The sequence below is a fragment of the Podarcis filfolensis genome (assembly GCF_964270895.1).
Source record: "Podarcis filfolensis genome assembly, chromosome: 17".
NCBI classification, from domain to species: domain Eukaryota; kingdom Metazoa; phylum Chordata; class Lepidosauria; order Squamata; family Lacertidae; genus Podarcis; species Podarcis filfolensis.
Window position 1 is genome coordinate 3,608,767 of NC_139621.1, and position 27,724 is coordinate 3,636,490.

A 27,724-nucleotide genomic window follows, 5' to 3' on the forward strand; every position below is an offset into this window, starting at 1 on the left:
TTACTAGTCCATTCATACCTTCAGTTGATACCGATGTATTTTATTTTAGGCATTTATGGCCCAGCCTTCATTAGGGACTGAAAGATAGCCACAAAAGCGGGGAAGCTCTCCTCAACTCTCTTCCTAGTTACATAAGTTCCCCTACTTTGGGAACATGGAACATGGAATAGTAGTGTTGTTTATTCATTCACCACATTTTTATCTGTTTCTCCAAGGAGTTCAGGGCAGCTGGATCACGATTTTCTCCATTTCCTTCCCTACTGTTTGGCGGAGTTCAGCAGCTGCCTTAAGCAGCAGAGTCTGGGTGCCATGAAAAACTAGCCAATGTTACTTTTTCATTTATTGCTCTATTTTTACTTCCATGGGATGAATGGCACTTATGGGACTTTCTGCCGTGGGTGCCAAAATAACTTGGCCAGTCTAGGGTCCTATACACCTGGACTTGGGGAGTAGGTACTGTTTGCTGTTCTGCCCCAGGTAGAAAAATGTGTTGGGCTGGCTGTGATGCTCTTAACAATCCTTCAGGGCAGGGTAGATGGAGAGGATAATGACTGATCCAAAGACACTGAGTGAGATTCCTGGTTAAGATTTGGAAACAATTTCCCCCAGTACTGAATTCAGCACCCTGTTCTCTAAACCACCTTGGCAGGCTACCATCTGGAATATTGTTCCTCATCAGTTGTTTGGGCTTTTAAAAAGGTGTCTTTGAAATCCATTATCAATCGTGGTTGAGCCCATATAAGATCAATAAAATATGCTAGAAATCGCTACATAGCTTTTGAGGTTGTAATGAAGGAAAAGACTGTTTCATTAGTATTTGCAGTAATAAAGATGTATTATTGAAATAATTTCTTAGGTATTATTACAGAAATGTCCAGCTGTTTAATCCCTTTATATCTATTGGTAGTATTTTGGGAGCTCAGCAGCTGAAATGTGTATCACCCACTCTCAGGAAAAAAAATATGCACCTTATAATATAATTGGGTTCTTAAAAAACCTGAGCAAAAACAAATAGAAAGCAATTAACAAAATGATGTACGTGTAATGGTAAGGTAGATGACTTTATGCTAAATTCGTAAAAACTGATCACTGTGTATGCTTTTTGTTGGGATGGTAAATCTGTGGTCCTCCAGATGTTGTTGGACTCCAACTCCCATCATCCCTAACCAGCATGGCCAATGGTCAGGGATTATGGGAATTGTAGTCCAGTGCAGGTCTAGAGGCTCCCAATTTAAGCATCTTTTGATACCTGGTTGATTAGTTACTGAGCCTTGGCTCATTACTAGGGTATGAGGGAGATCTGCATACATGCCAATGAGCAATTGCTGTTTTTCTATCTCTGGCAGAAACTGCAACACTAGGGGAGAAGCCTTGTATGGTTTCTTAGCAACGGCAGGATGCACTCCCACCCATTTGGGGCTGATCTGGAAGTGGTTAAGGATCATGTCATCCAGTTACTAGGCAGCTGCAAAGGACTTTGTTTAAAGATTCGAATTCCCATTCAGTCAACTCCACCAACCAGAAGCAAGAGAAGGGAGGAGATCCAAGTGCAAGCATGACCAGGGCTGTGTGTGCTAAAATAAGCAAAATTCTGCATCCAGGTAACCCCAGTTCTGTGCCAAGAAAAGCTGATATCTGCAATCTGTGTAAATTAAGCACCTTTACATGGTTTCTTTTATTTTGTGTCATTTGTATATCTACTTCTGGAAGTGACGGGGAAGAGTGATAGCAACCTGTGTGGTGGGACAGGACTACAGAACAGCCATCCCATCACCAGCATCGGTGCAGCTTCGCTGAACGGGGCTCTGGTAGAGCAGCATTGTGGTGAGGTCTGGGCAGTGCAGATGCACCGGCAGAGCCAAACCAGCACCCCTGTCAGTGCACCCACACAGCTGCGATCTCCCCACCATCCCGCCCCAGCCCTGCCCATGTGAACTGCGATAATGCTGGTGGCAGGAGAGTTGCCCCTCCCCACCATACTGGCTGCTACTGGGAAGGAACAAAGAGATATGCAAAGGAGACTGAAGCTCCACCCAATGATCACTAAAGAGCTCTATCAGCCGCTCCAATTGGTATCCACTAGCCAGCTCTGCACAGTTCCTCTCATTACGCAGAATAGCAGTGTTCCTACAGCCCTGGCCATAGCTTTGGAATCTGTCCCTTGAATTAGGCCTCCTTCAGACATTGCAGTCATTGCAGGCAACCCATGCGACTGGCCTTGCCCAAGTGACTCCTGGTGTTTGCACACATTGCACACCAGGCTCCCACATGCCTGGTTGAGTATGTGAAGACAGCTCAGTTCCCACAAATTTTGGGGAAATAGGAAGGGATTAGGTTTACCCCAGTTTACATCTTGGATCAAAGTAATTGCTATATATTTTTGTAAATTTGAGTGTTTGGGCATACCATGTGGGGGTTTTCACTCCCCCCCACCTTGAACAGTGGTAATTCCCTCCTGTCCAATGTCACAAGCTGCTTTTGCAATTCCCTTCAGTTTTTTAAGCAGTTTGCTTTGTGGCATTCTGCTGATGGCAATGCTTGTTCAACAAGCCCAAGCCCAAAGCCCTGTTGAGTGTGCATAACACAAGACCCAGTTACTTAACTCTTGGCTGATGATTACAATTACAAGAGCAGAGGTAAGGTTGATTCTAGTGGGGACGGGGGGGTGTCAGGTGGATGGGAACGTGTCTCTTCTGGGAAAACACACACACCTGAATCACTTGGCACAAGACATTCAGCAACATGCTTCCCTCAAACACAATTCATTTTAGGAAGGATTGGTTTGTCTTATGGTCTTCAGAGCATTTTATAATTTTGCATGGTTACAGTGCCATTGTTGACTCCTCATCTCCTACAAAAGGGAACATCTTCATGCATCAGATCTTGCAGAACAGAAATTAACATATGCAGATAATTCTAACAGATTATAGCTGAGTTCAGGGGGTTCTCCTTGATAAAATGAGACAAGATAATGAAATGAGACAAGGTCATGAAAACAGGGCTAGGCAGTAATGGTAGAACCAGTGGAGATGCCAGGTTTATGACAGATGAGATACAGTTTATAGAGTCAGCAGATTCAGGGGTAAACATTTCCTGGACTGTATCTCACAGATGAGAAATAGCATGTTTGGTTGCTGTCTTGGGGCGGGGATGGGAACTCCCTGCACATACAAGAATTGAAGTGATTAAAGTGTTTAAGACAAAGAAAGATAGATCTTTGCTGTAGATCTGGGTTCTCAAAACCTTTTCAAAAAGAACATTCTTAAAGCAGAGGTAAACCAATGTATTAATAGGCAAGCAGCACATCATCATCATTTTTAATTTGTATATATGTCCAAAACACCCCATATTTCAGAGGAATTTCAGGAGGAGATGAGCTGCAATTTCACTACTTGTCTGTGACATGTTACTATATTTACATAAGTAATAGTCACACAGAAGTTCCATTGTGGGAATACTAGTACAGTCACCATAAAGATTGTCTAAATTCCTCCGCATCAGCACCAAGCACAGCTTTGGGCTAAGGAGCCTGCTTCAGGACCCTGGACAGCTCTTCATCCTTTCCAACAGCTTAATGTGCCATACTCATTCAGGATCTTGGAGGTGAAGTAAATAAAGTAAAATATATTAATAAATACAGATATTTTAAAATTTTGCTATCACATCCTGCGAGCAGCATTGGATTGGGAGACCCCAGACAGTGTACATCTTGTTTGTAGCCTTAGACACTGGTGGGTACATTGATTGTTTGGTATCTCAAAGCTTTGATTTAGGGGTGTCAGTTACCCACCTTTTAAAATATGCATTCATACATGCATTCAGCAAGCATTCATGCAGTATATTCCTTAATCAATACATGACAAGTAAAGAGTAAAGGTAAAGGGACCCCTGACCTTTAGGTCCAGTCATGGCCGACTCTGGGGCTGCGGCGCTCATCTCGCTTTACTGGCCAAGGGAGCTGGCATACAGCTTCTGGGTCATGTGGGCAGCATGAGTAAGCTGCTTCTGGCAAACCAGAGCAGCGCACGGAAACACTGTTTACCTTCCCATCGGAGCGGTACCTATTTATGCACTTGCACTTTGACGTGCTTTTGAACTACTAGGTTGACAGGAGCTGGGACCGAGCAACAGGAGCTCACCCCATTGCGGGGATTCAAATCACTGGCCTTCTGATTGGCAAGTCCTAGGCTCTGTGGTTTAACCCACAGTGCCACCCGCGTCCCACAAGTAAAGATTAACATTGTGCTTAACCTGTTAAAGCATTGGGGGGGGGGAGAGACTGGAGACGTCCCCTCATTAATCAGCCCCAGGCAGCACTTATACAAACCTACAGACTCCCCATGAGGCTTGCTGTCTGAGCTGGGGACAAAGTCGTGTCCTGGACCCCAGCAGTTGTTCCCCATCCTACTCTAAACACTATGTAAAGGAATCCTCCCTCAGAATCAGGAATAAGCATGTAGTCCCCACCTGTTTGTGGGGAAAAAACACTCTCTGGAGCCAGTTTGGTTTACATTTGAGGTCTAATGAGGACAAGTTCACGCATTCAATGGATTTCCATTGAATTGAGTGATAATTTCATTGGAGCACATCACTTCAACTACAGGTGTGTGGTCATGTTTATGTGTGCCCTCAAAAAACACTCTGCATGCAGAGAAATAGGATATCACGGGAAAGGTTTTAGAACAAAGAGTTTTGTAATATTTTTAGAAGGAATAATATTATTTAATACTGTAAAGACTAACTTTTTCTGGCAGAAACCTTGTAGGCCACAGTTTAGTTTGTCAGATGCATGAAGTGAATGAAGTGAATCTTAAGTGAATGGGTTTATCATGAATGGAAAGAGAAGGAGAAAGTGTGTGTGTGTGTGTGTGTGTGTGTGTGTTTTACCAAGCAGAGCAAGAGATAGCAGGCAAGTGTGTTACAGTGTAAAGGATCACAGAATTGACTCAAATGAATATAAGTTGTTATGAACATGGATGTGACCTACTGTCAACTACTGGCCACTGGTGATGAACTGGCCTAGCAAGATCAGTACATGAGAGAGAGAGAGAAAGTATCTCAGGTGTATTACAGGAAATGGGAGAAAATATTAAAGATGGCCATTCCTTCTATAAACAAGTAGTAGCTTTTGTTTATTAAACTGTTATTTGTATATTTACTTATCACATTTTTATCCCACCTTTCCTCCAAGGTGCTCAAAGTGGCATGCATGGTCCTCTTCCTCCCCGTTTTATTCTCACAATTCTGTGATGTACTTTAGATTGAGAGACTGTGACTGGTCCAATGAGCTTCATGGTCATGGAGAGATTCGAACCCAGGACTCTACACCTTGGGATGTAGAGGGCCATACTGGAAATAAGCAAGCAAACAAACAAACAAGGGATTAATAAATGAAAGGGGCTGCGGGGGTGGGGGAGAGAAACATCCAGGTTATGTTTGCGCAGATGTATGTATGTGGCAAGGTTGTCTTTTTAATTTTCTGCTAACACCCATGTTGCCTTTCTGACAGGTTCTCTTTCTGCAGTGGGGAGACCTGTGGCGCCACACTCTGACAAGGACTTCTCCTCCACCTCTTCCATGGCTTGGTCCCCTGGCTGGCCTCTATAACACTTTGTGGCCCCTCCATCTGGGGCTCTGTAGGATGAACAGAGGACACCACTGTGACTGAGCAGGTAAGCAGGGAAGCTGAGCAGGTTACTATCCGGGGCATGGGGGGGGGGGGAATCAAAGTTATTTCCTGGAATTACTTCCTTTCCTTCCAATGAACGGCTTTTCCTTTTCCATCCCCACAGGTTTCTCCTTCTGTCTACCAGGCTGACCTAGCCCAAGGCAACTCTTCACCCCCTGCCCCCTTTCCCCACACCTTTGCCCAGCATAGCTCAGATCAGCTGCAGCTTCACCTCCACCATGGGAGACATGGCCAACAGCTCCGTGGATTTCTACCCCAAAAGCCAACGGCGAGAGTTGAACCATGCGGGCGGCTTTGGCTGCACCCTGGCGGAGTTGCGCTCCCTCATGGAGCTGCGTGGGGCCGAGGCGATCCAGAAAGTCCAGGAGACCTACACCGATGTCAACGGGCTCTGCAGGAGACTCAAGACCTCCCCCACTGAAGGTACCAGGCTTTGGGTAGGGCTGGGTGGGCAGAATAGGCAGGCAGTCCCCACAGTCTCCCATGCATAAGAACAGAAGGAGAGAGTCTGCTGGCTCAGGGAATTGAATCCAGGATCCTGTTCTCAGTGGCCAACCAGATTCGTGCGGGGATCTGGCAAGCAGGACCCAAGCACAAGAACCCTCACCCTTTCTGTGGTTTCCAGGAACTGGTATTCAGAAGCATTACTGTTGTTGTTGTTGTTGTTGTTTAGTCGTGTCCGCCTCTTCGTGACCCCCTGGACCAGAGCACGCCAGGCACTTCTGTCCTCCACTGCCTCCTGCAGTTTGGTCAAACTCATGCTGGTAGCTTCGAAGACACTATCCAACCATCTCGTCCTCTGTCGTCCCCTTCTCCTTGTGCCCTCCATCTTTCCCAACATCAGGGTCTTTTCCAGGGAGTCTTCTCTTCTCCTGAGGTGGCCAAAGTCTTGGAGCCTCAGCTTCAGGATCTGTCCTTCCAGTGAGCACTCAGGGCTGATTTCCTTCAGAATGGAGAGGTTGGATCTTCTTGCAGTCCATGGGACTCTCAAGAGACTCCTCCAGCACCAGAATTCAAAAGCATTAATTCTTCGGTGATCAGCCTTCTTTATGGTCCAGCTCTCACTTCCATACTGGGAAAACCATAGCTTTAACTATATGGACCTTTGTCGGCAAGGTGATGTCTCTGCTTCTTCTTTTTTACTACCGCTGACATTTATGACACTTGTTCACACAACCCTTACACACCAGTCCAAAGCCGCAGCTACAGTGAGAGCTTGAAAACTTCTGGCCCGATTCGGAATGTTTCAGCAGGCCACTTCCTTGAATTTTGGGCTTTGTAGTTTTGTTTTATTTATTGCTTTTAGCCCTTTTATTTAAGCTGCACACACCCCATGCCTTTAAAGTGCATTTAAAGTGCATGATTTCTCCCAGTCCTGGGAATTGTAGTTTGTGAAGGGTGATGGGGGGTTGCAGGGATAAACTACAGTTATTGGACTACCCACATTTAGCTTTCTTTGCTTTCTTTGACTCATGCAGTTTAAACTTAAACCTCAGATCGCAAAATGTCTGTTCTCTTACTTGTTAAGAAACCTGTATCTCACCACCCGAATTGCCCCCCAATCTGTAGAGCTGGGGACACAACCTCAGAGCCTCCAGACTGTCCTGCTCTGTGAGAACAGGACCCAGGAGCGCTGGCTCTTAAACTTGCCAATTTTTGAGACTGCCGGCTTTTTAACATGCTTCTGCTTCTGACACTTTATTGGCAGCTCTGCAGCAAACAAGCAAGTGACAATATTTGCCTCCAGTGTCTTTTTAAAACTCCACTTGCTGATTTCTCATTATCATACTTTCATTAGAGGAATGGAACAGTCCAGTCTGTCCCATCTCAACCTAATTTTACATGTTTTGAAATGTGTTAAATGTGCTTTTATTTTATTTTTGATCCATTTATGTTTGCCACTCTTGGCTCCTTTGGGTGGAAGAGAAGGATATAAATTTAATTAATTTATTAATAACAATGATGTTGTTGTTGATTATGATACTTTTTATTATCACCAGCAAACCTTATTTTTATCCCAGAATTAATAGGAGCCAATGATCCTGGCTCCTAGAGTGCCATAGTCTAAAGGTGGGGAATGTTGGATGTTGTTGGAATACAACTCCCTGTCCTCCTGGCCTTTGTCCCTGCTGGCTGGTGCTGGTGGGACTTGGAATCCCCAAAACAGGCAGGATTAAACTATGCTATGTGCATGGAATGAGGTCCACTTGCACCTTGGAGTGCAAAAAGCATGCATTGCATGGGGGAAGTTTTTTCTCCATCTCTCACAGTACTTGATCCCTGGGTCACCCAATGAAGCTGAACTATGAGAAATTTAGAGCAGGCAAAGAGGACTTCTGTACCATAGTTAAAACAACGAAATGTTCTGAGATGTGGAATGAAATTAGACAGATACTTGGAAGACAAGGCCCTCTATGGTTCTTTGCCATGATGGCTTTATATTACCGCAGGGGCAGTCTGCCTCATGAATACCACCAGCAGGAGAAGGCTATTGGCCTCATGTGCCTGAGCTTCCCATAGACATGCAGTTGGCTCCTTTGGTCTGATCCCTCTTCTTATGAGGCTGCTTCTCAGTTGTGGAACAAGACCAGCTGTTTATTACAGTTTGTTTTAGTCTTAGACTGACAGGCATATCTTCACGGCAATTTCTAGGTTTAAGTATAGTGAATCACTATGGCATGATTATTACTATTATTGTTATTGTTATTTATAATCTAACCGATGTTCATCTGTTTAGTCAATTCTGCTGCTGCGTTTGCGACTCAGAAGCAAAATTGGCTGATGGATTGCTGGAGGCATAAACGCTAAAAATTGATTCGTGTTTTGCAGACTTCCAATTCAGACTTTGGAAGTGTTGTTTCCTTCAGAGATAATAGGGTCAGGGCCAAGGTACTGCTAAAAAGCAAGCATTAGTCGTCCTCTGCAAACGCTTGGAAATAAGTCCAGTTGAACGCAATCTGAGGTTTGGTCTATGGACACAAGGATGAGGTGAGGATGAATCAGCTGAGCCATGAAAACATAGTAGCATAGAAAGTTGTCTTACACTGAGTCAGACCATTGGTCCACCTTGCTTCAGTATCAACCAGTCCTACCTGGAGATGTCAGGGACTGGACCTGGGACCTTCTGCATGCTAAGCTAGGACCCATCCCCAGGCAGCAGAATGGTCCATACCCCCTTAAGCTTTTGAGCAGGCAGGACTTTCTTCCTAGTAAATGTGTTTAGGATGTGTTAAGGGAGTGAAGGCAAAGGCTGAGCAAAGCTTGTGCGGTTTCACTCCCAGTATAAATGGATAGAAGTGGAGCTGTGCTACCTTTAGCTTCCAGCTTCTGCTTCCCTTGACACAGCAAGGGAACTGGGCTGGTTGGCCACCAAAGGTTAATACAGACAGGCGCTAATAGCCAACTGGGTTTGATTTGGCAGTCCATGAAAAGAAAGTAGCTCACCCCTCCTGTGGGCAGCTTGACCCCAAGCTTGCTATCCTTCTTCGACGGTTGCATAAACCAGTGTCTTTGCCTAGGCCACGGTTCATCAAAGGGAGAAAGTGAGCTCTGCCTTTCCTTTTTGATCCTCTGTGCCATTCAGCATTGACATTTAAAAGCTCTGGTGTCAGAAATGGATCCCCTCCTGCTTCATCATCTGTTCAGTTCTGACTTTGTGGCAAGGGAAGAGAGAAGGGGCAGAGTATCTGTTGTGCATGCAGAAGGCCCCAGGAGAAACCCCTGCCAGAAACTCTTGAGAGCTGCTGCCAGCCAGTGTAGACAATACTGACTAGGTGGACCAATGGCCTGACTCCATATAAAATGGAATTCTATGTTCCTAAGACTTGACAGTAAGTTTATGGTGAGAAAGTGGAAAAGAAACTTCACTCACTCTTCAATAAAACCATGGTACTCAAAGAACTAGCCAGGGCTCCCTGAGGACACTGATTCCTCCCTGATCCCATCTCATCCAGTTGTTTTGCAACAAGTTTTCAGACCCATGTTCACACTTCCCCTCTCCTTACCACTGTGACTTACATGGGCAACCATGTGGGTTGGTCAGTGGGTGTGGTTCCAGAGGCAGAAGGGAAGATTTAGCTACCAATTCTGATCTGCAGAATTGGAGCGTGGGTTGAGAAGGCTCTTATACCTGAGAACCCCCACATTGCGTTCCCCTCCTACCCCACCTTGGCACTGCAATCTCTGCTGTGATTCCAAATACTGTCTCCCATATCTAAAGGAACTGTACCTCCAGTTACCAGATGTTGGGGGGAAACAACAAAGAATTGCCCCTGACTCTGCCTTCTTCATTCGTGAGTTTTCCAGAGCAGTGTTCAAATTATGGGGGGGGGGGGAGAGAAAGGGAAAACAGAGGCCAGTGCCCTACCTTTTCAGACAGCCACTTGGCTCCTGTCTGAGAAGATTAAGGGGCATGATTTGGCTAACAATGGGGGGGAAATAATTCACAATTTCATTAAAAGCCCCCTTCCTCCCTATTACAACCCATTTGAACACTCTCCAAGACGCATCCAGTTGCCAGATAGAGCACTAGACTAGACGGACTCAACATAGGCAGCTCTAACACTATTAGGACCTTTGGCATTTGTGACTCATTCACTGGCTATTTCTGTCTGGGTTGAAGATTTTCATAAAACCCGGGTCACTGAAAGGTGGAAGAAGAGAATAGTCTGAGGAGACATGGCCCAGCTGCATTGTTAAAGCTAAGTGGGTGGGGTTGTGACTTAAATCACTCTGAGCAGATGTAAGTAAGATAGCAGGTGAGTGAATGGGTAGGTTAGTGTATGTCTGAATTAACAGCTAGGTATGGATGCGTGTGTGTAAGGGTGGGTGTGGATGTGTGCTTGATCTGCCTGTTGGTCTGCCCCTCAGCACAGTGAAGGGTGTGAAAAGAAAGAGTGCCTCAGAACACATGCAGAATATATTTCATTTAGCAGCTAGTGAGTGACCAAAGACAGCCCTCACACTTCTGGGTTTAGGGGCAGGATATCAGGTCTATCGAAGGCATTTCTCCCAGGTGTGGGGGTGGTTTGTTTTTAAAGACCTGCCCCTGACCATGGTTAATGGCCAGCATCTGCTATAGGTTCAAATCTTGGCATGCCCATGTTTGCATCCCTCTTCCCTTTGTCTGTGTGTGGGGAGGCGGTGGGGGCTTGGTCTGCTCAGGCGGTCCCCTCTTAGCCCCCTGTAAGGCTCCTTCCTCTGAGGGCAATGATGCCTGACGAGGAGACCTTCGGAAACTGCCAGAAGATTCATGGCAGACTGGTCCAGCCGCCTGCCTGCATCTCTCTCTTTGCCGGTTTCCCCTTGAATTGTCCTTGAGGTTGCGGCAGCAGCAGCAGCAGCCGGTACTGTCTCTCTGCTGCAGGGAGCTAAAGGCTTCTTTCCCCATCACACAGAGAGGAGAAGGGAAGGAGAAATCAGGCAAATGAGGAGGGCATCAGGTGCCTGCAACTGAGGAGGAGCAGGGGAGGGAGCGGGAGCTGTCTGAGCAAGGCTGTGGGGAGGAGGAAGTGGGGAGAGAAACAGGTGAACCCAGGGAGCATTCCAAATGCAATGGTTGCTGGCAGGTTGTCTGCATGAGGGGGTGCAAAGAAGGCTCCAGGGCTCCTGCACTTTTACTTCATGGGTCCAGATTTGGATGGTGTCACTCCCCCCCCTCCACCCCACACAGCAAGCCACACCTGCTGATATTTCCTCTTCCTTCCATCCATCACTGATAACAGGAGTCCTATCTTTAGGCACTTCCAGCCTGTCACTATTTCAGGGTGGGATTCAATCACACACTGGCAAATTCAGGACTTCTCCACACTTACATTTCCTCCGCACTCTCCAGCAGAAAACCCAAACTGCCATTTGTTGTGTGTCAGATTTAAAAAGCAGGTTTTCACAGGGAGAGCAAAAAAAAAAAAAAAAGGTGCTCAGACATGGAGCTTTAAAGCTGTGCCTGGAAAGAGCAGGGATAAAGGGGAGTATGGATAAGCCCCCACAATGTGCATTTGCAGCTGATTGGGGAAACTTGCTCAGTAAACCCACTTCTGCAAAAAAATTCAGGCTTCCTGCATGAGGAAAGTGGTGGGAAAATGCACTGGGAAGTGTGGGGCAACACTTGCCTTGATGCATCTGTCTTCCTGCATCTGTCTTCCTGCATCTGTCTTCCTGCTATTTACTGACTGTTCATTCTGATTGGTTTGTGGGGACAAACCAATCAGAATGAACAGTCAGTAAATAGTCAGCACCATCTAATCTCCCTGCAGACAAATCAGGCTCAACATTCAACAAGCAGGTCTTCTAGAAGTGCCCGGGCCCCACCTCCCCGCCTCTGGCCACTGCACTGTTTTTCTGACCAAAATCCACACACACCCAGGCTGCTATTTCCACAAGAGGGAAAAATAGGAGGTAGGAATGCAGCTCAGGGAGGGGGGATATTGGTCAGGAAAATGGCCTGAGGGGAAAGGGTTAAACACACACACACCCCACACACTTCTTTCCTTCCTTCCCCAAACTGCTTCTCCACTCAAAGTCACTTGAGGCTGACCCTTGAGGCTGGATTTCAGGGAACAAGCAGGGGTCCAGTTCAGGGAACTGTGGGCATTGCATGTCACCTCTGATTGGTGTTTTTATAAACGAGGCTTCAGTCTCATTAAGAATTCCTGATAATAATGTGTGTACAGTGCTTTGGAAACTTTGCATGTTGTAAATCAAAGTACTGTGTGTGCGCACACACAAAATCCTCCAGATTAAACAGAACAACAAAGTCAAAAGAGACCCAACGGCCAAGTGGTTAAGTGTCACCCCAGCTCAGCCACTCTGTGTTAGAGGCCTCACTGCCAGGACCAGCTCTGGACATTTTGCTGCAAACGCAACCCAAGTCAAAGGGCCTTATACCTAGGCTGGTTGATTGCTGTTGGCAGCTAAGGCACAACATCTTACGAGCTCCTCTCCCTGGGAGCAAAAAACAAATAATAATAAATTCAAAAGTCACATGGTGCTGTCTTGCTGTGGCTTTCAAAATCAGCTGTGTGAGATAGTTTCCTCACTCTGCCTAATAGTAGGGCCAGCCCTGTTCACGGCCACAAGTGGACTGAAGGTAGAATTGCTCTAAGCATCAAGTGTGACTGAAAAAAGTCATCCTTTTTCACCAGGGGGAAGTCCCCATCCCGTACTTGGAGTTTCTCAATGTGTGAGAGGGAGCAAACAATTTGATTGGAGGGAGTGATGGTGATTCAGATCTGCCTGCAGCACTACAAAATCCAAGTTGAATGTTCAGGGGGAGAGAAGCAATAGCATCAGAGACAGGAAAATGTCAGTAGATCCCTTCTTGGCCTCAAACTTCTCAGGCATCTGTGCCATCTTGTCCATCAAACAGTAACTCTCTCCTTGATCTTTATAGACTCTCTTTATTACAGTCACCCCCAAAATACTTTGGGCACAGTTCCCCTGCATGCTTACCCAAACAAGTCACACTGTGTTCAGGAGAGCTTACACCTTAGCAAATGCATTTAGAATTGCAGCTTTATTATATAGCACCATCAAGGTTTATGGCATTTTGTTTTCTAATCTAAGGAGAAAAGACTGGCCCTTGTTTTCCACCTGTGGGCAGAGGGTCACTTCTGGACAACCTGTTTATTAAGTGTTCATCTCGATATGTTTGCACAAAGTTTGTGGAGAGGTTACATGGCGGCCGCTTCCTGACTGTCACTATATTTTGATGGGATTCAATCACAAAGCAGCAAATTCTGGCACGGCTGGGAAGCCTCTCACAAGCCCACATTCTCCAAAGGTTGAAAAATGCACTGGAATGCAACAGTATCTAATATCCCTGCAAGCAAAAAAAACAAACAAACACACAAACAAACATGCATATTAAATAGCCAATGTTGTCTAATCTCCCTGCCAACAAATCAGGATGAATTGCTCAGTAACTAGGTTGTCTGGAAGCTCCTGGTGTTGGCTGTTTATTCAGCATTCATTCTGATTTGTTTGAGATGGGGGGGAGGTGCAGGTTTAACCCTTTCCCCAGAGGAGCAGTGGGAGGCACCAGACGGGAACCCCCAGGGAAGAGGGCTCAGAGTCAGAGGATTGGTGGTGGGCAGTGGCGTAGTGTGGGTTGTCAGCACCCGGGGCAAGGCAAGTAATTTGCGCCCCCTAACCCATGGATTTTAGTAGGGGCAGAGAGCTGCGAGTGTGAGCGCACCCCCCCAGATGTTGCGCCCGGTGCGGCCAGCCCCCCCTGCACCCCCCACGCTACGCCACTGGTGGTGGGACGACAATGAGTGGTCAGAGCAGAGCTGTAGCCCTGGGTGAAGCCTCCAGAGGGGCACCAGCGAGGCTTGCAGCCTGTGTGTGTTTGTGTGCTGGTGATGCCAAACTGGGTTTTTGACCCAGGTGAAATAAAGCCTTGTTTCACCCCTGGGTCAGAGGGAGAAGGAGCAGATTGGGAGGCAGTGTCAGTGGAATCTGAATCCCTGGCTTTGGCAAGGTAGTCACACCTAGTCAGAGGGACTAAGGGTTGCTGTGATCTGCTGGCCGGTCTCTTTCATGGCCAGCTGTGGAGGGGATCTGACAACAGACCCTGAGTTGTGTTTCCTGCTGGCTGCCTGGGTCTCTGACATTTTTAATATTTCACAAAGCCCTCCCACCCTGAGTCCAAGGCTAAGCAAAGGAAGAGAGAATGACTGCAGTGCTACCCTGGGGCTCTTTCATCTCACAGGAGTGGGATCCGGGCCTGGGGCGAAGGCCTCCTCCATCGCCACAGGTGTTAACTCTTTGAAATGTCTATAATACAGGTGTACAGCAGTTCAGGACAAATTTTGCTGCGTGACAACAGTGCTTTCGGCATTGTTGTCTGTTTCTTGAGAATACTTGGGATGCCCAGGCTTTCCAGCATTTTGCAGTTGAAAATAGTAGCACTCTTGTGTGATAAATTCTTATTAGCATGAGAAAGGATCACTGTCTTGACTGCACATTGTTAAAGTCTCTTCCCCGCTTGCTCTATGAAATTACCGTAAACTGGCCATCATGGCTGCATGCACACCAGGCATTTAAAGCACATTTCCCCACCCCCAAGAATCCTGGGAGCTGTAATTTGTTAGGTGCTGCGAATTGTAGCTCGCTGGGGGGTAAACTACAGTTTCCAGAATTCTTTGAAGTGTGAGCTCTCAATGTGCTTTAAATGTATGGTGTGTATACAGCTGATAACCATTTACTTGAAACAAAAGAAAATACTGTATTTTTCCTTGTAGAAGACAATGCTTTTTGCTAAAAAGGTTTAGACAAAATTTGGGGGTCGTCTTATACACGGATGGTGAATGCACAGGGGTTAAAAACAAAACACTACTTATGATACCTTCCTGTGGCTGCCATGAAGAAGCTGCCAGAAGCTGCCACTGACCTTCCCAGGTGCTTGGCTTGGCCGATCTCCCCCCGAAAAGCACAACAACTTTGGGCGATCTCAGGTGTTGGGGGGCAGGCTATGCTGCTACCCACGAGCGAGCACCCCCACCACCCCAGGAACCAGCAGGAGTTGTTACACCGGTGCTTTAATAAAATATCAAAGTTGTTCTGCTTGATGTTTAAAATATTGATTTCTTAATTTAGGGTTCAAAAAAATAGGGGGCATCTTACATATGGAAAAATATGGTAATACTTTAGAATGTGTTCACTGAATGTCTGATATCACAGCAGATCAGGTGAGAGATTAGCTGTGAGTTCAAACACATTCAGAGCATTCTGTCCTTTGTGTATAGGAGAGTATAGAGCAAGGGTTGCCACGCACTGGCATTTTGTGGCCAATATCAGTGTTCGAAATCAACCAGTAGCCAGGCGCTTTTTTCCACCTGGCTGTCAATCACTTGCAGCCAAGTGAAGATGCCTTGGCAACAGGCTGGCACCTGAGATCTCCACCATCTGGAGCTGCATGTACGGGGACCATTGGATCTTGACTGTTTTCACACACTAACACCACATCCTATAGAATTCTATTAGTTATATTTTATCTACACAATCAGAATGAATTTCAGGAACCAAAAGGCTTTTTCTGTGCAGCCTGAGCAGGAGCAGTCACCATTAAGAAAAAGAAGAATAGGCCAATATATACAGTATATGGACTGTCCCCGGATCAAGGGACTTTTCTGTTTTGAGAAAAACTTCTTCTCAAAGTTCTTAGCCTAGCTCAAGGTTGTCATCTCAGCTAGCCAGATGTTTAACTGAGAATCAATCACAGTCAGTCCCTCATTTGGAAAATGAGACTTTAGAGCCGTCTTGCCCCCAAATGGCAACTAGACATCCTGTTTTGGGGACTGCAACCTTTGTTTAAGGAGCCATTTAGCGCCTAGTTTATGTACCTGAGTTTCTAACACTGGTTGACATCCATGTGCACCACAGTCCAGATGCATCTGCACCCACTCAGGTATGTAGCTGATCCTCCTAATAGTTCCCCGCAAGTGTAAGAAGAGGGAATACTAAACAGATAAGTTTGGAGTGTATTGGGGGTATTTTTTAATTTTGTATTTATTTATTTATATTCCACCCTTCATATGTAACAAATATAAAAAAGAAAGAAAAAAAGAAGAATAAAAAAGATATGTAACAAAGGCACCAAGCAGGCCTCCTTGGGGAGCATGTTCCACAAACAAGGAGCCACTGCAGAAAAGGCCCATTCTTATGTTTCCACCCTCAAGACCCCTCATGGAGGAAGCACACAAAGAAGGGCCTCAGATGATGATTACAGGGTTCAGACAGGTTCATCTGAGGAGAGGCAGTCCTTAAGGTATTGCTGTTCTGCGCCATAAGGCTTTATAGGTCAAAACCAGCACTTTGAATTGGCCCCAGAAACTACCGTATTTTTTGCTCTATAAGACGCACCAGACCACAAGACGCACCTAGTTTTTGGAGGAGGAAAACAAGAAAAAAAATATTCTGAATCTCAGAAGCCAGAACACCAAGAGGGATCGCTGCGCAGTGAAAGCAGCAAATCCCTCTTGCTGTTCTGGCTTCTGGGATAGCTGCGCAGCCTGCATTCGCTCCATAAGACGCACACACATTTCCCCTTACTTTTTAGGAGGGAAAAAGTGAGTCTTATAGAGCAAAAAATACGGTAATTGGCAGCCAGTGCAGCTGGGTCAGGATTGGTGTTATATGCTCAAACTGTTTTGCCCCGGTGAGCAACCTGGCCGCTGAATTCTACACCATCTGAAGTTTGTGAACGGTCTTCATCGGCAGCCCCATGTATTGCAGGGTCCGGGTCAGTTCATATGGGGAGAGGCAGTCCTTGAGCACCTTTAACCGAATGAGCAAATTCCTCTTTGTGGATCCTCATGTGACCAAGCCCAAGCTGTGGTGAAGCAGGTTCTACAATTCTACGATTCTATGATTCTGGGTGAAATACCCAAATGCCAGTGCACAACTTCCATTCCATCACCCTTTCCTCCCAAAAGAAATACATCCTGTTGTTGTGGAAAACTAAGGGCAGGGTCTGGGGAACCTGTGGCCTTCAAGATATTTGTTGGACTACAATTCCCACCATTCCTGACCATTGCCTTTGCTGCCTGAGGCTGATGAGTCTAACAGCATCTAGAGGGCCAGAGATTCCCCATCCCCGGCTTAGAGGACACACCAGTCAGGAAGCCAGGCAATGACTTTATTGGATCTCTCTTTGGCTGCTTCCAGACAACCTGTTTACAGTGGTACCTCAGGTTAAGAACTTAATTTGTTCTGGAGGTTCACTCTTAACCTGAAACTGTTCTTAACCTGAGGTACCACTTTAGCTAATGGGGCCTCCCGCTGCCACCGCACCGCTGCCGCGCAATTTCTGTTCTCATCCTGAAGCAAACTTCTTAATCTGAGGTACTATTTCTGGGTTAGCGGAGTCTGTAACCTGAAGCATCTGTAACCTGAAGCATCTGTAACCCAAGGTACCACTGTACTGAGCATTCATCCTGAATTGTTTCCAGGGAGATTAGAGGAGGTTGGATATATAATGAGCATTTGTTCTGATTTGCTTACGAGGTTAGATTATGTTGCACCAAAACAAGTGTTCCCCGACCTTTCCACTGCATTTCACTTTCACTTTCCCTCACTTTGTGGGCAAGTGGGTTTATTGCAGAAGACCTCCCAATCAACTATAACTATACATCCTGAATTTGCCAGTACAGTAGTACCTTGGGTTATAAACACTTCGGGTTACAAACTCCACTAACCCGGAAGTAGTACCTCGGGTTGAGACCTTTGCCCCAAGATGTGAACAGAAACCGCGCGGTGACGGCGCGGCAGGAGCAGGAGGCCCCATTAGCTAAAGTTAAGGTTAAGAACAGTTTTGGGTTAAGAACAGACCTCCGGAACGGATTAAGTTCATAACACGAGGTACTACTGTATATGATTGAATCCCACTCCAAAGTGGCAATAGACTGGAGGTGCTCCCTGTCTCTCTTAAACCAAAACAACAGCAACAGGGAACTCCTGATTCCATCCATGACATTTCATAGTCTCATGCGTGGGGAACCTGCTGGACTCAAGTCCCAATCAGCATGGCTAATGATCAGGAAAGATGGAGTCCAACAACATCTGAGGGCCACAGGTTCCCCATCCCTGGTCTAGGCACCTGTAGTGAGGAATTTCTCACTGGGATAGTTAGCCTGTGTCTGGGCTGTACCATTTCAAAGTACAAGGGGATGGGTTCACATAACTGGATGCTCCTCCATGCTGAAAGAAAATAGCTTGCATATGGAAGAGTAGCGTATCAAGGGCAAGTATTTAAGCCTAGGCCACAGGGAGAAAGGATGTTGGGAATTGGAAATTACACAAAGAGACACTAGAGATGGAAGGGACCCTCAAAAGCCATCTACCCAACCCCTCACCAATTCAGGAAATCCACTCTTTGTTTTTTTAATGTATTTTTCCTAGTACGTTTGAACTTTACATACCACTTGGAGCATTTGTATGGAAAAGCAGGCAACAGCCCTCCATAAATCACCTAGTTTTGGAATTACAACTTGTACAGCTACAGCTTGATGTCATCTGCTCTCTCTTCTTCCCCCCTCCACCTCCGCAGGCCTCTCGGACAACACAGCTGACCTGGAAAAGAGAAGGCAGATCTACGGACAGAACTTCATCCCCCCAAAGAAGCCTAAGACCTTCCTGCAGTTAGTATGGGAGGCCCTCCAAGATGTGACACTGATCATTCTTGAAATTGCTGCCATAATCTCCCTGGGGTTGTCTTTTTATGCTCCACCAGGCGAAGAAAGCGAAGGTGAGATGTGCTCCTTATAGAGTCATTAGATCTGTTGGAGAGCAGAACTCCCTTCTCAAGGAGGTCATGGCCTGCTAGTCTTGGAATTAAAGGAAGAAGGCGGGCTCTGAGCCAACCTATCTAGGATATTGCCTTTCCCATAAGACCCTGCAGCAGGGCTGGCAGCCTGTGGCCCTCCAGAAGATGTTGAGCTGTATCATCATTCACCATTGGCTGTGAGGGCCTGGGCTGATGGGAGTTGGAAGTCCAACAACACCTGAAGAGCCATAGGTTCCCCCATTAGCTAGCTAGCTGGTCACCTTATGTCCCACCTGAAGATAAGAGCCCAGGGCAGCTAGCATTCATTAAACAACAATATAAGGTCTTAAGCAGGCATTTGAAGCAAAGTGCTGAAGTGCTTGCTTAATATTACAAGGCAAGGTGTCCCACAGCCTAGGTGCTAACAGACTTGAATGCCCTTCTATCTTGTAGAAGCAAGGTGAGCTTCATATGTTGGGGATCCCAGGCCTGATCCCAGGCCCACACAGACTGCCTTTGGCTTCACGATGCTGAGGTCAAAACTAAGATCTGTCTTTCAACAGAAGATCAATGTGCCTTCTTGAAACATCCATCGAATCAACAACTATTTCTGCTTTCCAGTCTTCTGAAATTTATCGAGTTCTCCATCACTTTCCACTGACTGCTCCATTTATCTACTCTGCTGACTCATTCATTTTCCTGTTCCTATGAAGTACTTTTAATGTACAAAGAGTATTATGTGATTCTCTACTTCTTTCAGCTGCATAACAACCCTCTGAGGTAGAGGACTGCTATTCTCATAGTCCTCCTGCACAAGTCCATGTCTGAACTGGGCTTTACACTCCAAGCGTACCCATGCAATGACCCATTTAGGGTAGCCTTTGGCAATCATCCAGATCCATGTAGTTGTGGTTGGTAGTTAACAACAAGCAAATTCACCAAGATAAATTTATATTTATGGAACATACTTGAAGGTTGTGAGATGTTCAGGACATATGTACACCAGAAAATTAACTTGCCTCATTCACAGAATGGGAACTGACAATCTGGAAGAAGGACTAGGGATAGGTGATTTAGGTAATTTCAGACTCTGGACTTCATGATCTTACAGTCTACCCCCCGCCCCTGCTTTAGATGGCAAAGTGATCTGCTGAGCAGGGCCCCAGACCTCTGCCTTTAATAAAAATTCTGTACCACTTGATTGTAAGAAAACACCTCAAAGACTTAAGGCAGGTATGGGGAAATGGTGGCCTTCTAGAGGCTGTTGTACCCCAACTCCCACCATCCCCACTCAGTGGCTAAGAATGATGGGAGTTGTCATCCAGTGTCTTCTGGAGGTACCTTGGTTCCTCATCCCTGACTGAAGGATGACATGGTCATAATGATAGTAGTCTCCTCCCTCTCCAACACCTTCTTTTTCTCCCCCATTTTCCTAGTCTGCGGGAACGTGGCAGCCAGCGCAGAGGATGAGGGTGAGTCAGAAGCTGGTTGGATTGAGGGTGCTGCCATCCTGCTCTCGGTGATCTGTGTAGTGTTGGTCACAGCCTTCAATGACTGGAGTAAGGAGAAGCAGTTCCGAGGTCTGCAGAGCCGCATAGAGCAGGAGCAGAAGTTTGCCGTCATCCGCAATGGGCAACAGGTCCAGATCCCTGTGGCTGAACTGGTTGCCGGGGACATTGCTCAAATCAAATATGGTAAGGGACAAGGAAGGGTCTGGGCGGGCTGGGCTGGATTCATTACTGGGGGCCTGCTGAAGGCGTGGCTGTTACAGGGAGAGCCTGGGTGATGATATCAAGATAAACTTTTGGGATTTGATCTGCTGAGGAATCCTTGAGATCCTTGCTGCATGAAGGGTGCCTGTGGCATCAGATGGGGCTGGTTCACAGCTGTGGAGCAGTTACCAAGAGCCTACCTCTATGTGAGGTTCCCTTGCAGATGTGATGCATGGGTGCACTGTCAAGAGATTTGCAGTGGCGCATGGGGGAGAAGGCATCCTCATAATTCCAGGTTCAGAAAGCTCTGCAGTGGTAGAACAACAATTGAGAGCATCCTTCTAGCAGACCACATTTTCCAAACATAGTATATGGACTGGGTAATTAAATGGGCACCCCTGCTAGCGCTAAGAAACTGAGATGGGATAGAGGACAGAAGGTGGTATTTGGAGACGAACAGCACTATCCTGTGCATGTCTCCTGAGATGCACTGAGTCCTGTGGGAATTACTCCTCTTAGGTAAGTGTTTATAGGACTGCAGCCTAAGCAGAGTTGCTCTTTGAGACCATGGCTCTGACCTGCTTCTTTCTCCAGGTGACTTGCTTCCTGCAGATGGGGTGCTTATCCAGGGGAACGATCTCAAGATTGATGAGAGCTCCTTGACGGGGGAGTCCGATCATGTGCGCAAATCAGTGGACAAGGATCCCATGCTGCTGTCAGGTGAGGGGCACAAGAAAGAAAGGGATGCAGTTCAGGAAAGCCAGAAGGATCATGTGCTGATTTGGTTGCTGTGCACTGACAGTAGCCAGAGGCGGAACTAGCTGCTCCAGCACCCAGCATGCTGTACACCCGGGGATGGGACCAGTGTCCCAGGGGTGAGACACCCATGGGGCGGAGTAAGCCACCCATGGCAGGCTGTTTCCTGGGCGGGGGAGAGGGAGGGAGCCACACTGCTTTGCCAGTAGCCTTCCTCCCTTCCCTCTTCCTTTTGACAGTTCAGGGGAGGCTTTCCCCCCCAGGAAGCAGCCCAGGAGTGGGGGGCAATGGCCCGCCGCCTGCCTGTGACTCCCAAGCCTCCCCTGAGCTGTCAAAATGAAGGAAGGGGGGAAGGCCGCCGGCAAGGTGTCGCAGCTCCGCCCCTTCCCCCGACAGCTCAGGGTAGGCTTGGGAGTCATAGGCCGAATGTCACCCCCCTCAGTGATGACACCTGGGTGCACCGCCCCCACCACACACCCCTTCCTCCGCCCCTGATAGTAGCCTCCAAATTCTCTGGTTTCAGGAAACCCTTTCCACTGTGGTGCATCTGCAAGGAACGAGTGTGGCTGCCATAGGGCCCCCTTTGGTTTAAGGAGCTGGGGGCATACTTGCCTCACACAAACTGAGTCTTAAAGCACCACCCACCACTTCACCTGTAGCTGCTGTCACCACTGCTGATCTTCTCCTTGCAAAGCCCCGGATAAACTTCCCTCGGAGCTCCCTGGATCACAACTTGAAAACCTCTCCTGTAGGAGAGCTTGTGAATGCTGCTATGGCACCCATGGTGACTTTGGCATATGCCGGAGGGTATAGGAATGGGTGTCAGGAGCAGAAGTGTGCCCCCATTGCCTCGGCGACTGGGCCAGTTCTTCTTTTGCCTGCCATCAGTTCTAGCTCCTGTTGCAAAACCATACTCTGTTCACAATAAGTATGACAGTCACCCTTGCAACAATATTTTAAAACAAAGTGCAACTGCAAAATGCAACTTATTATTATTATTTATTAGATTTATTGCTCGGCCTTCACCATAAGGGTGTGTTACAACAATTGAAAAACACAATATTAAAATAAGTTAAAACAATTTATAACTGAAATAATAGGGTGCGGTCTTCAGCGCAGGGCAAAAGCTATACAATGAAGGGGCCAGATGTATGGACCTCTGTGAGAAGGGATGTTTTCTTATGCTTTTATATTTGTTGGAAGCCACCCAGAGTAGTTGGAGCAACCCAGTCAGATGGCAGGGTACCAATAAAAAAATTATTATTGTTGCTATTCAGTAGCTTAGAAGGCTCTCTCTGCTAATCTTAACACCATTTAGCTTGCAGTAGCACATCTGAAGCACGTTGGGAGCTGTTGCAGGAGCTACTACAGGAGCCTGGAGGGTTTGGAGGAGATTCTGAAGAGGCTGGGAGAGAACTAGAGAAGATTCTAAGGAGAGTTGAAATTTGGAGAGAGAGCAGAGAGACTAAAGCCTAGCACAGTGAAAGGGAGGGAGAAGGACACATCCAGAGACGGCCATGGAAGAGAAAAAAGCCACTGCCATCCCCACCCCGAAGTCCCAAAAGCACAGAGCTTTGGGAAGGAGGAAGGAGGGCTCCAGCATCCTGTCACAGGCCTGGCGCCCCCTTCCCAAAGCCCAGGAAGCTTCTGCCCAGCTTAGGGAGGGAGGCACAATGCTCCGACAAGGTCCAAGAGCCCTCCCACCATCTTCCCAAAGCCCACCCATCTCTGGCTCCTCCCAACATCTTGACGTCACATGTGCAACATTGGGACATCACAACATCACACATATGACATAGGGGCCCCCAATCACCCTTGCAAGCTGGCGCCTTGCAAGCACCAAGCTAGCACCAAGGCCCATTATTTTTACTATTCTACTAAATTGCATTTTTGCCACCTCCTTTCAGGAAATATGCGGCTGGAGGCACCTCACACTGCTTGAGGACCCTGACAATCTTCCTCCTCATCCATCTACTACAGTTGGCACCTAGATCCCATAATTCCTGTACAACAAGGGGCTGAAGCTGGGAGAAGTGGGGCTACTCAAGTGATCATTTACTCAACTGTGGGGTGGTATTCAACTAAGTTTTACTCAGAACAGACCCACTGAAATGAATGACTCTTGCTAAGTTAGGTTTGTTCATTTCAATTGGTCTACTCTGAGCAACACTTAGTAGGCTACCATCGCATGGTTTTCAAACTTTCTACCTTCAGGAAACCTTCTGCGCCTCATTTTGTCTGTCAAAACACTCATGAACATTTACAAAAGATCCTGGAGGGTGGTCTAGGGGGCATATGCAGAGTGTTGGCCAGAACTTTCAGGCTCACCAATGTCCCACATAAACATCATGTACCTAAAAATCACCCAGTACTTTCCTGTGGCTGCAGATCATGAAGGAAAATTGTTAGTGGCTGGCAAATTACCTTTCAGGGGAGTTGTTTGCCTTTATTGGTCTTCTCATCAAGAAATTCCTGTTAAGCTTCCACGGAACCCCAGTGTTCCCCAGGGCACAGTTGAATAGCCACTGGCCTATGGGATCTTGTAGTGACTCCAAGGGATCTGAGGCGAGGCTTCTGCTCCTGGATTGGTTTGCAACTTTCTTCTGCTACCCTACTGACTCTCCCTTTGTTTTCCCAGGCACCCATGTCATGGAAGGCTCTGGGCGAATGGTTGTTACAGCCGTTGGGGTCAACTCACAGACTGGGATTATCTTCACTTTGCTGGGTGCTGGTGGAGAAGAGGAGGAAAAGAAAGACAAAAAAGGTAATGTATTCCCTCTGGCGTAGGTAAGCCATTCCCCAGTGCATATCTGTAGCCTTTGTGACACATTTCAAGTCTTCATGTTCAGGTCAGCCATTTGTTTACCAATGCAAGAGTGACATGATCAGTCTCTCTCGGGTCCGTCTTTCAACAGTGTTTTCAAAATTGGCCAGCTTTTGTCCACAATGTCTCTCATCTGTGTATTCAATGCACACAATCATGGTTACAACATAATAGGACCTCACTACTTAGATATTGCCTTCAAGGTCATCAAATTCATTCAAGTGGCCTCAAGTTTAGCATCATCGTGCTGTCCTTGGTTATACAAGCAGTTCTGTGCCTTCAGGCATTCCTTCCCTAAAGAATTCTGGGCACTGTCATTTACCTTTCACAAACAATTTCCAGCCCTTAACAAACTACAATGCCCAGAATTATTTGAGGGAAATAATGTGATTCAAAAGTGCTGCAAAAGTAGAATGTGGACAGAGTCAGTATCCTCACACAGTACTATATTGCTGCCCAGGTCTTTCCCTGAATCAGCTGTTTAACTTACACTATTAAACATGTTTGCCTCATACTATAACTCAGCATCATTGGTATGGGCTCAGTAGCACTGGATACCAAATAAGTATTTTGTGGGCTGTAGATGTTGGCCTGTTGTTCCTGGATAGCAGTTTAGGGGGTTTCTTACAGTGATGGAGAGCAGACTCAAACTTGAGGGCTGAGACAGAACTGCACCTCTGTTGGGCTCATTAAATCTCCTGGGCCCACCAGCTTTTCTGGCTCTGTCCCTCTGGTAACCTTCCCTGTCTGGATTGGATCTTGCCTCTTTCAGTCCCTACTACCTTTTCCTGCGACTTCTCCATCTGTGAAACCAGACACAGCTGTTACAGACCTTGCTCATCATTCCTTCTTTTGTCTAACATCCTTCACTTCTTGGCCTCTCTTCAGCTTACCTAGATCCCATACTTTAGGCAAAATGGCATACAAAAATGTGTATATTTGAAGAAATCTACACTAAAATACTGATGAGCTTTCACAAGAACTTGTGTGTTTTTAAAAAAAGAAAATCAAAAATTGAAGCAGAAATGCTTGACCAGCCAGCTCTACTGCCAGCCCTCCTCTCAATTTTCCCATCATCCCTTTGCCCTATTGATCCAGATCCAGGTGCAGGTGCAGGTCACCTCTTTTCCCTGACGTAAAACAGTCCCATCCAGCTGTCCTTTGGCGCAAGTGTCCTTTCAATGTTCTTGTAGCGACATAGCAGCTGCTTATTCATAGGCAGCTCCTCATGCAACTGGGAGCATTTAAATAGCCCAGTCACATGCACAGAGGTAAACCACGAGGGTCCTTCGCACAGAAAAGGTGCTGCTACTGGAGCAGGGAGAGGGTTTGCTGATTCCATGGGAAAGGCCCATGTGATTGGGCCATTTAAATGTTCTCTCAGTTGCACATGGATAAGTGACTCCCACACAGCCAGGAGAACATCTAAAGGGCATCACAGTGTAATTGCATTTGACTCGGCACTCTTGCTCAACATTGTTGACTCATCTGCCGAATTATGGCTCATCATTTTTGGAGTCTGATTCAGAAAAGAGACTGGTCATGACTCAAAGCCTTCGGCGTTTGTCTCTTTATTGTTGGGCCTTCAGTACAAGAAGGGTTCAACTCATTAACTACCTCAGACCCACATAAGGTGTAGAAACACTGAAGTAACTCCACTCAATCACTCCCAGCACAACAAGGTTCCAGTTTTCAAGGAAAATAGCTCTATAGGATGAAATCTTTTCACTCCTCCCAGTCTTCTCCTTCTGTTGTTTCCAACAGGCAGCCTAATTCTAGAAACATATCTTAATCCAGGAATGTCCAACCAGTCGATCACGGGCCATTCCTTGTTGATCCTTGTTGCCCCCGCCCCCCAGAAAAAGCTCAACAACTCTGCTGGTCTATCGTTCCCAAAAACTGTGGAAGGGTTGGTAGCTGGGGACACTGTTATGCAGTGGTTCTGCTCCTTCTTCCTGGGCCATGTCCAGAAAGTAGTGTTGGGGTGAGTGTTTGGACCCCTGGGTGCTTACTTGTGGGGTGACTCAGGACTCCGTCCACTCTGCTGTGCTTTTTATATAAAGCCACTGGGTGAGATCATCAGGCGGTTGAGGCTGGGTGTTCACCAATATGTGGATGATACCCAGCTCTACCTCTTGTTTAAATTGGAACCAGTGAAGGCAGTGAATGTCCTGTGTGCCTGTCTGGAGGCAGTTGGAAGATGGATGGCAGTCAATGTATTGAGGTTGAATCCCAACAAGTACTATTTATGGGGGACAGGGGGTGAGGGGACTCCCTGGTCCTAAATGAGGTAACTGTGCCCCCAAAGAACCAGGTGTGCTGCCTGGGAGTCATTTTGGACTCACAGCTGTCCATGGAGGCGCAGGTTAATTCTGCATTCAGGATGGTTGTCTACCAGCTCTTTTTAATATGCCTGCTGAGACCCCACCTGCCCGTGGACTGTCTCACCAGAGTGGTTCGTGTTCTGGTTATCTCCCACTTTGACTGCAATGCATTCTATGTGGGACTACCTTTGAAGATGACTCAGAAACTACAAATAATCCAGAATGCGGATGCTAGACTGGTGACTGGGAGTGGCCGATGGGAACCTACAAAACTGGTCCAAAGACCTACATTGGCTTCCAGTATGTTTAAGAGTGCTTGTGCTAACCTTTAAAGCCCTAAATGGCCTCAACCCTGTATCCCCGAAGAAGCATCTCCACCCCCATCATTCAGCCCAAATGCTGAGATCCAGCACCAAGGGTCTTCTGATGGTTCCCTCACTGTGAGAAGTTAAGCTACAGGGAACCAGGCAGAAGGCCTTATCAGTAGTGGCACCCGCCGCGTGGAACATCAGATGTCAAGGAAGTAAACAACTATCTGACTTTTAAAAGACATCTGGAAGCAGCCCTGTAGAGGGAAGTTTTTAATGTTTGATATTTTACTGTGTTTTTGTATTTTATTCGACACTGCCCAGAGTGGCTGGGGCAATCCAGTCAGATGGGTGAGGTACACATAATAAAATCATCGTTGTTATTGTTATTGTTAGTACAGTGGAACCTTGGTTCCCGGACGGCTTAGTGGCCGAACAAAATGGCTCCTGAATGCCGCAAACCCACACGTAAGTGTTCCGGTTTGCAAATGTTTTTTGGAAGCCAAACATCTGATGCTGCTTCTGCATGAGTGCAGGAAGCTCCTCCAGCCAATTGGAAGCCACGCCTTGGTTTTGAAATGGTTTCAGGAGTTGAACAGACTCCCGGAATGGTTTAAGTTCGAGAACCAAGGTATCGCTGTAGTAGTATATAGATCCGTTCCAATTTGGGTTCAGGCCTGCTCATGGAACTGAGTTGGCCTTTGTCAGATGGATGACCTCTGCAGAGAGAAGGACAGCTGGAGTGTGTCCTTGCTCCTGCTTCCTGATCTCTTGTTGGCATTTGATACCATCAACAAGGGCTGGGCAATATCTGGTTTTCAACATTGTGATATATCAGCAGCTAACC

At 46.8% G+C, this 27,724-nt stretch overlaps 1 protein-coding gene across 9 annotated transcripts in view; it reads left to right on the top strand.

Annotated features, from left to right (window-relative positions):
- The window catches only part of ATP2B3 (ATPase plasma membrane Ca2+ transporting 3), a gene marked incomplete at its 3' end in the record, with an annotated part of 123,378 nt that overhangs the window by 42,476 nt on the left and 53,178 nt on the right, over positions 1 to 27,724 (top strand). For 6 of the 9 annotated variants that reach the window (XM_083592379.1, XM_083592384.1, XM_083592376.1 and 3 more), the window contains exons 2-7: positions 5,510 to 5,672; positions 5,793 to 6,112; positions 18,738 to 18,935; positions 20,390 to 20,647; positions 21,260 to 21,385; positions 24,060 to 24,185. In XM_083592379.1, coding sequence (XP_083448505.1) covers positions 5,908 to 6,112; positions 18,738 to 18,935; positions 20,390 to 20,647; positions 21,260 to 21,385; positions 24,060 to 24,185 — 913 coding nt within the window. In that variant the 5' untranslated portion in view covers positions 5,510 to 5,672; positions 5,793 to 5,907. Of the gene's footprint in view, positions 1 to 1,346; positions 1,602 to 5,509; positions 5,673 to 5,792; positions 6,113 to 18,737; positions 18,936 to 20,389; positions 20,648 to 21,259; positions 21,386 to 24,059; positions 24,186 to 27,724 lie in introns of all 9 variants that reach the window. The other 3 variants (XM_083592380.1, XM_083592377.1, XM_083592382.1) reach the window with 1 other exon arrangement.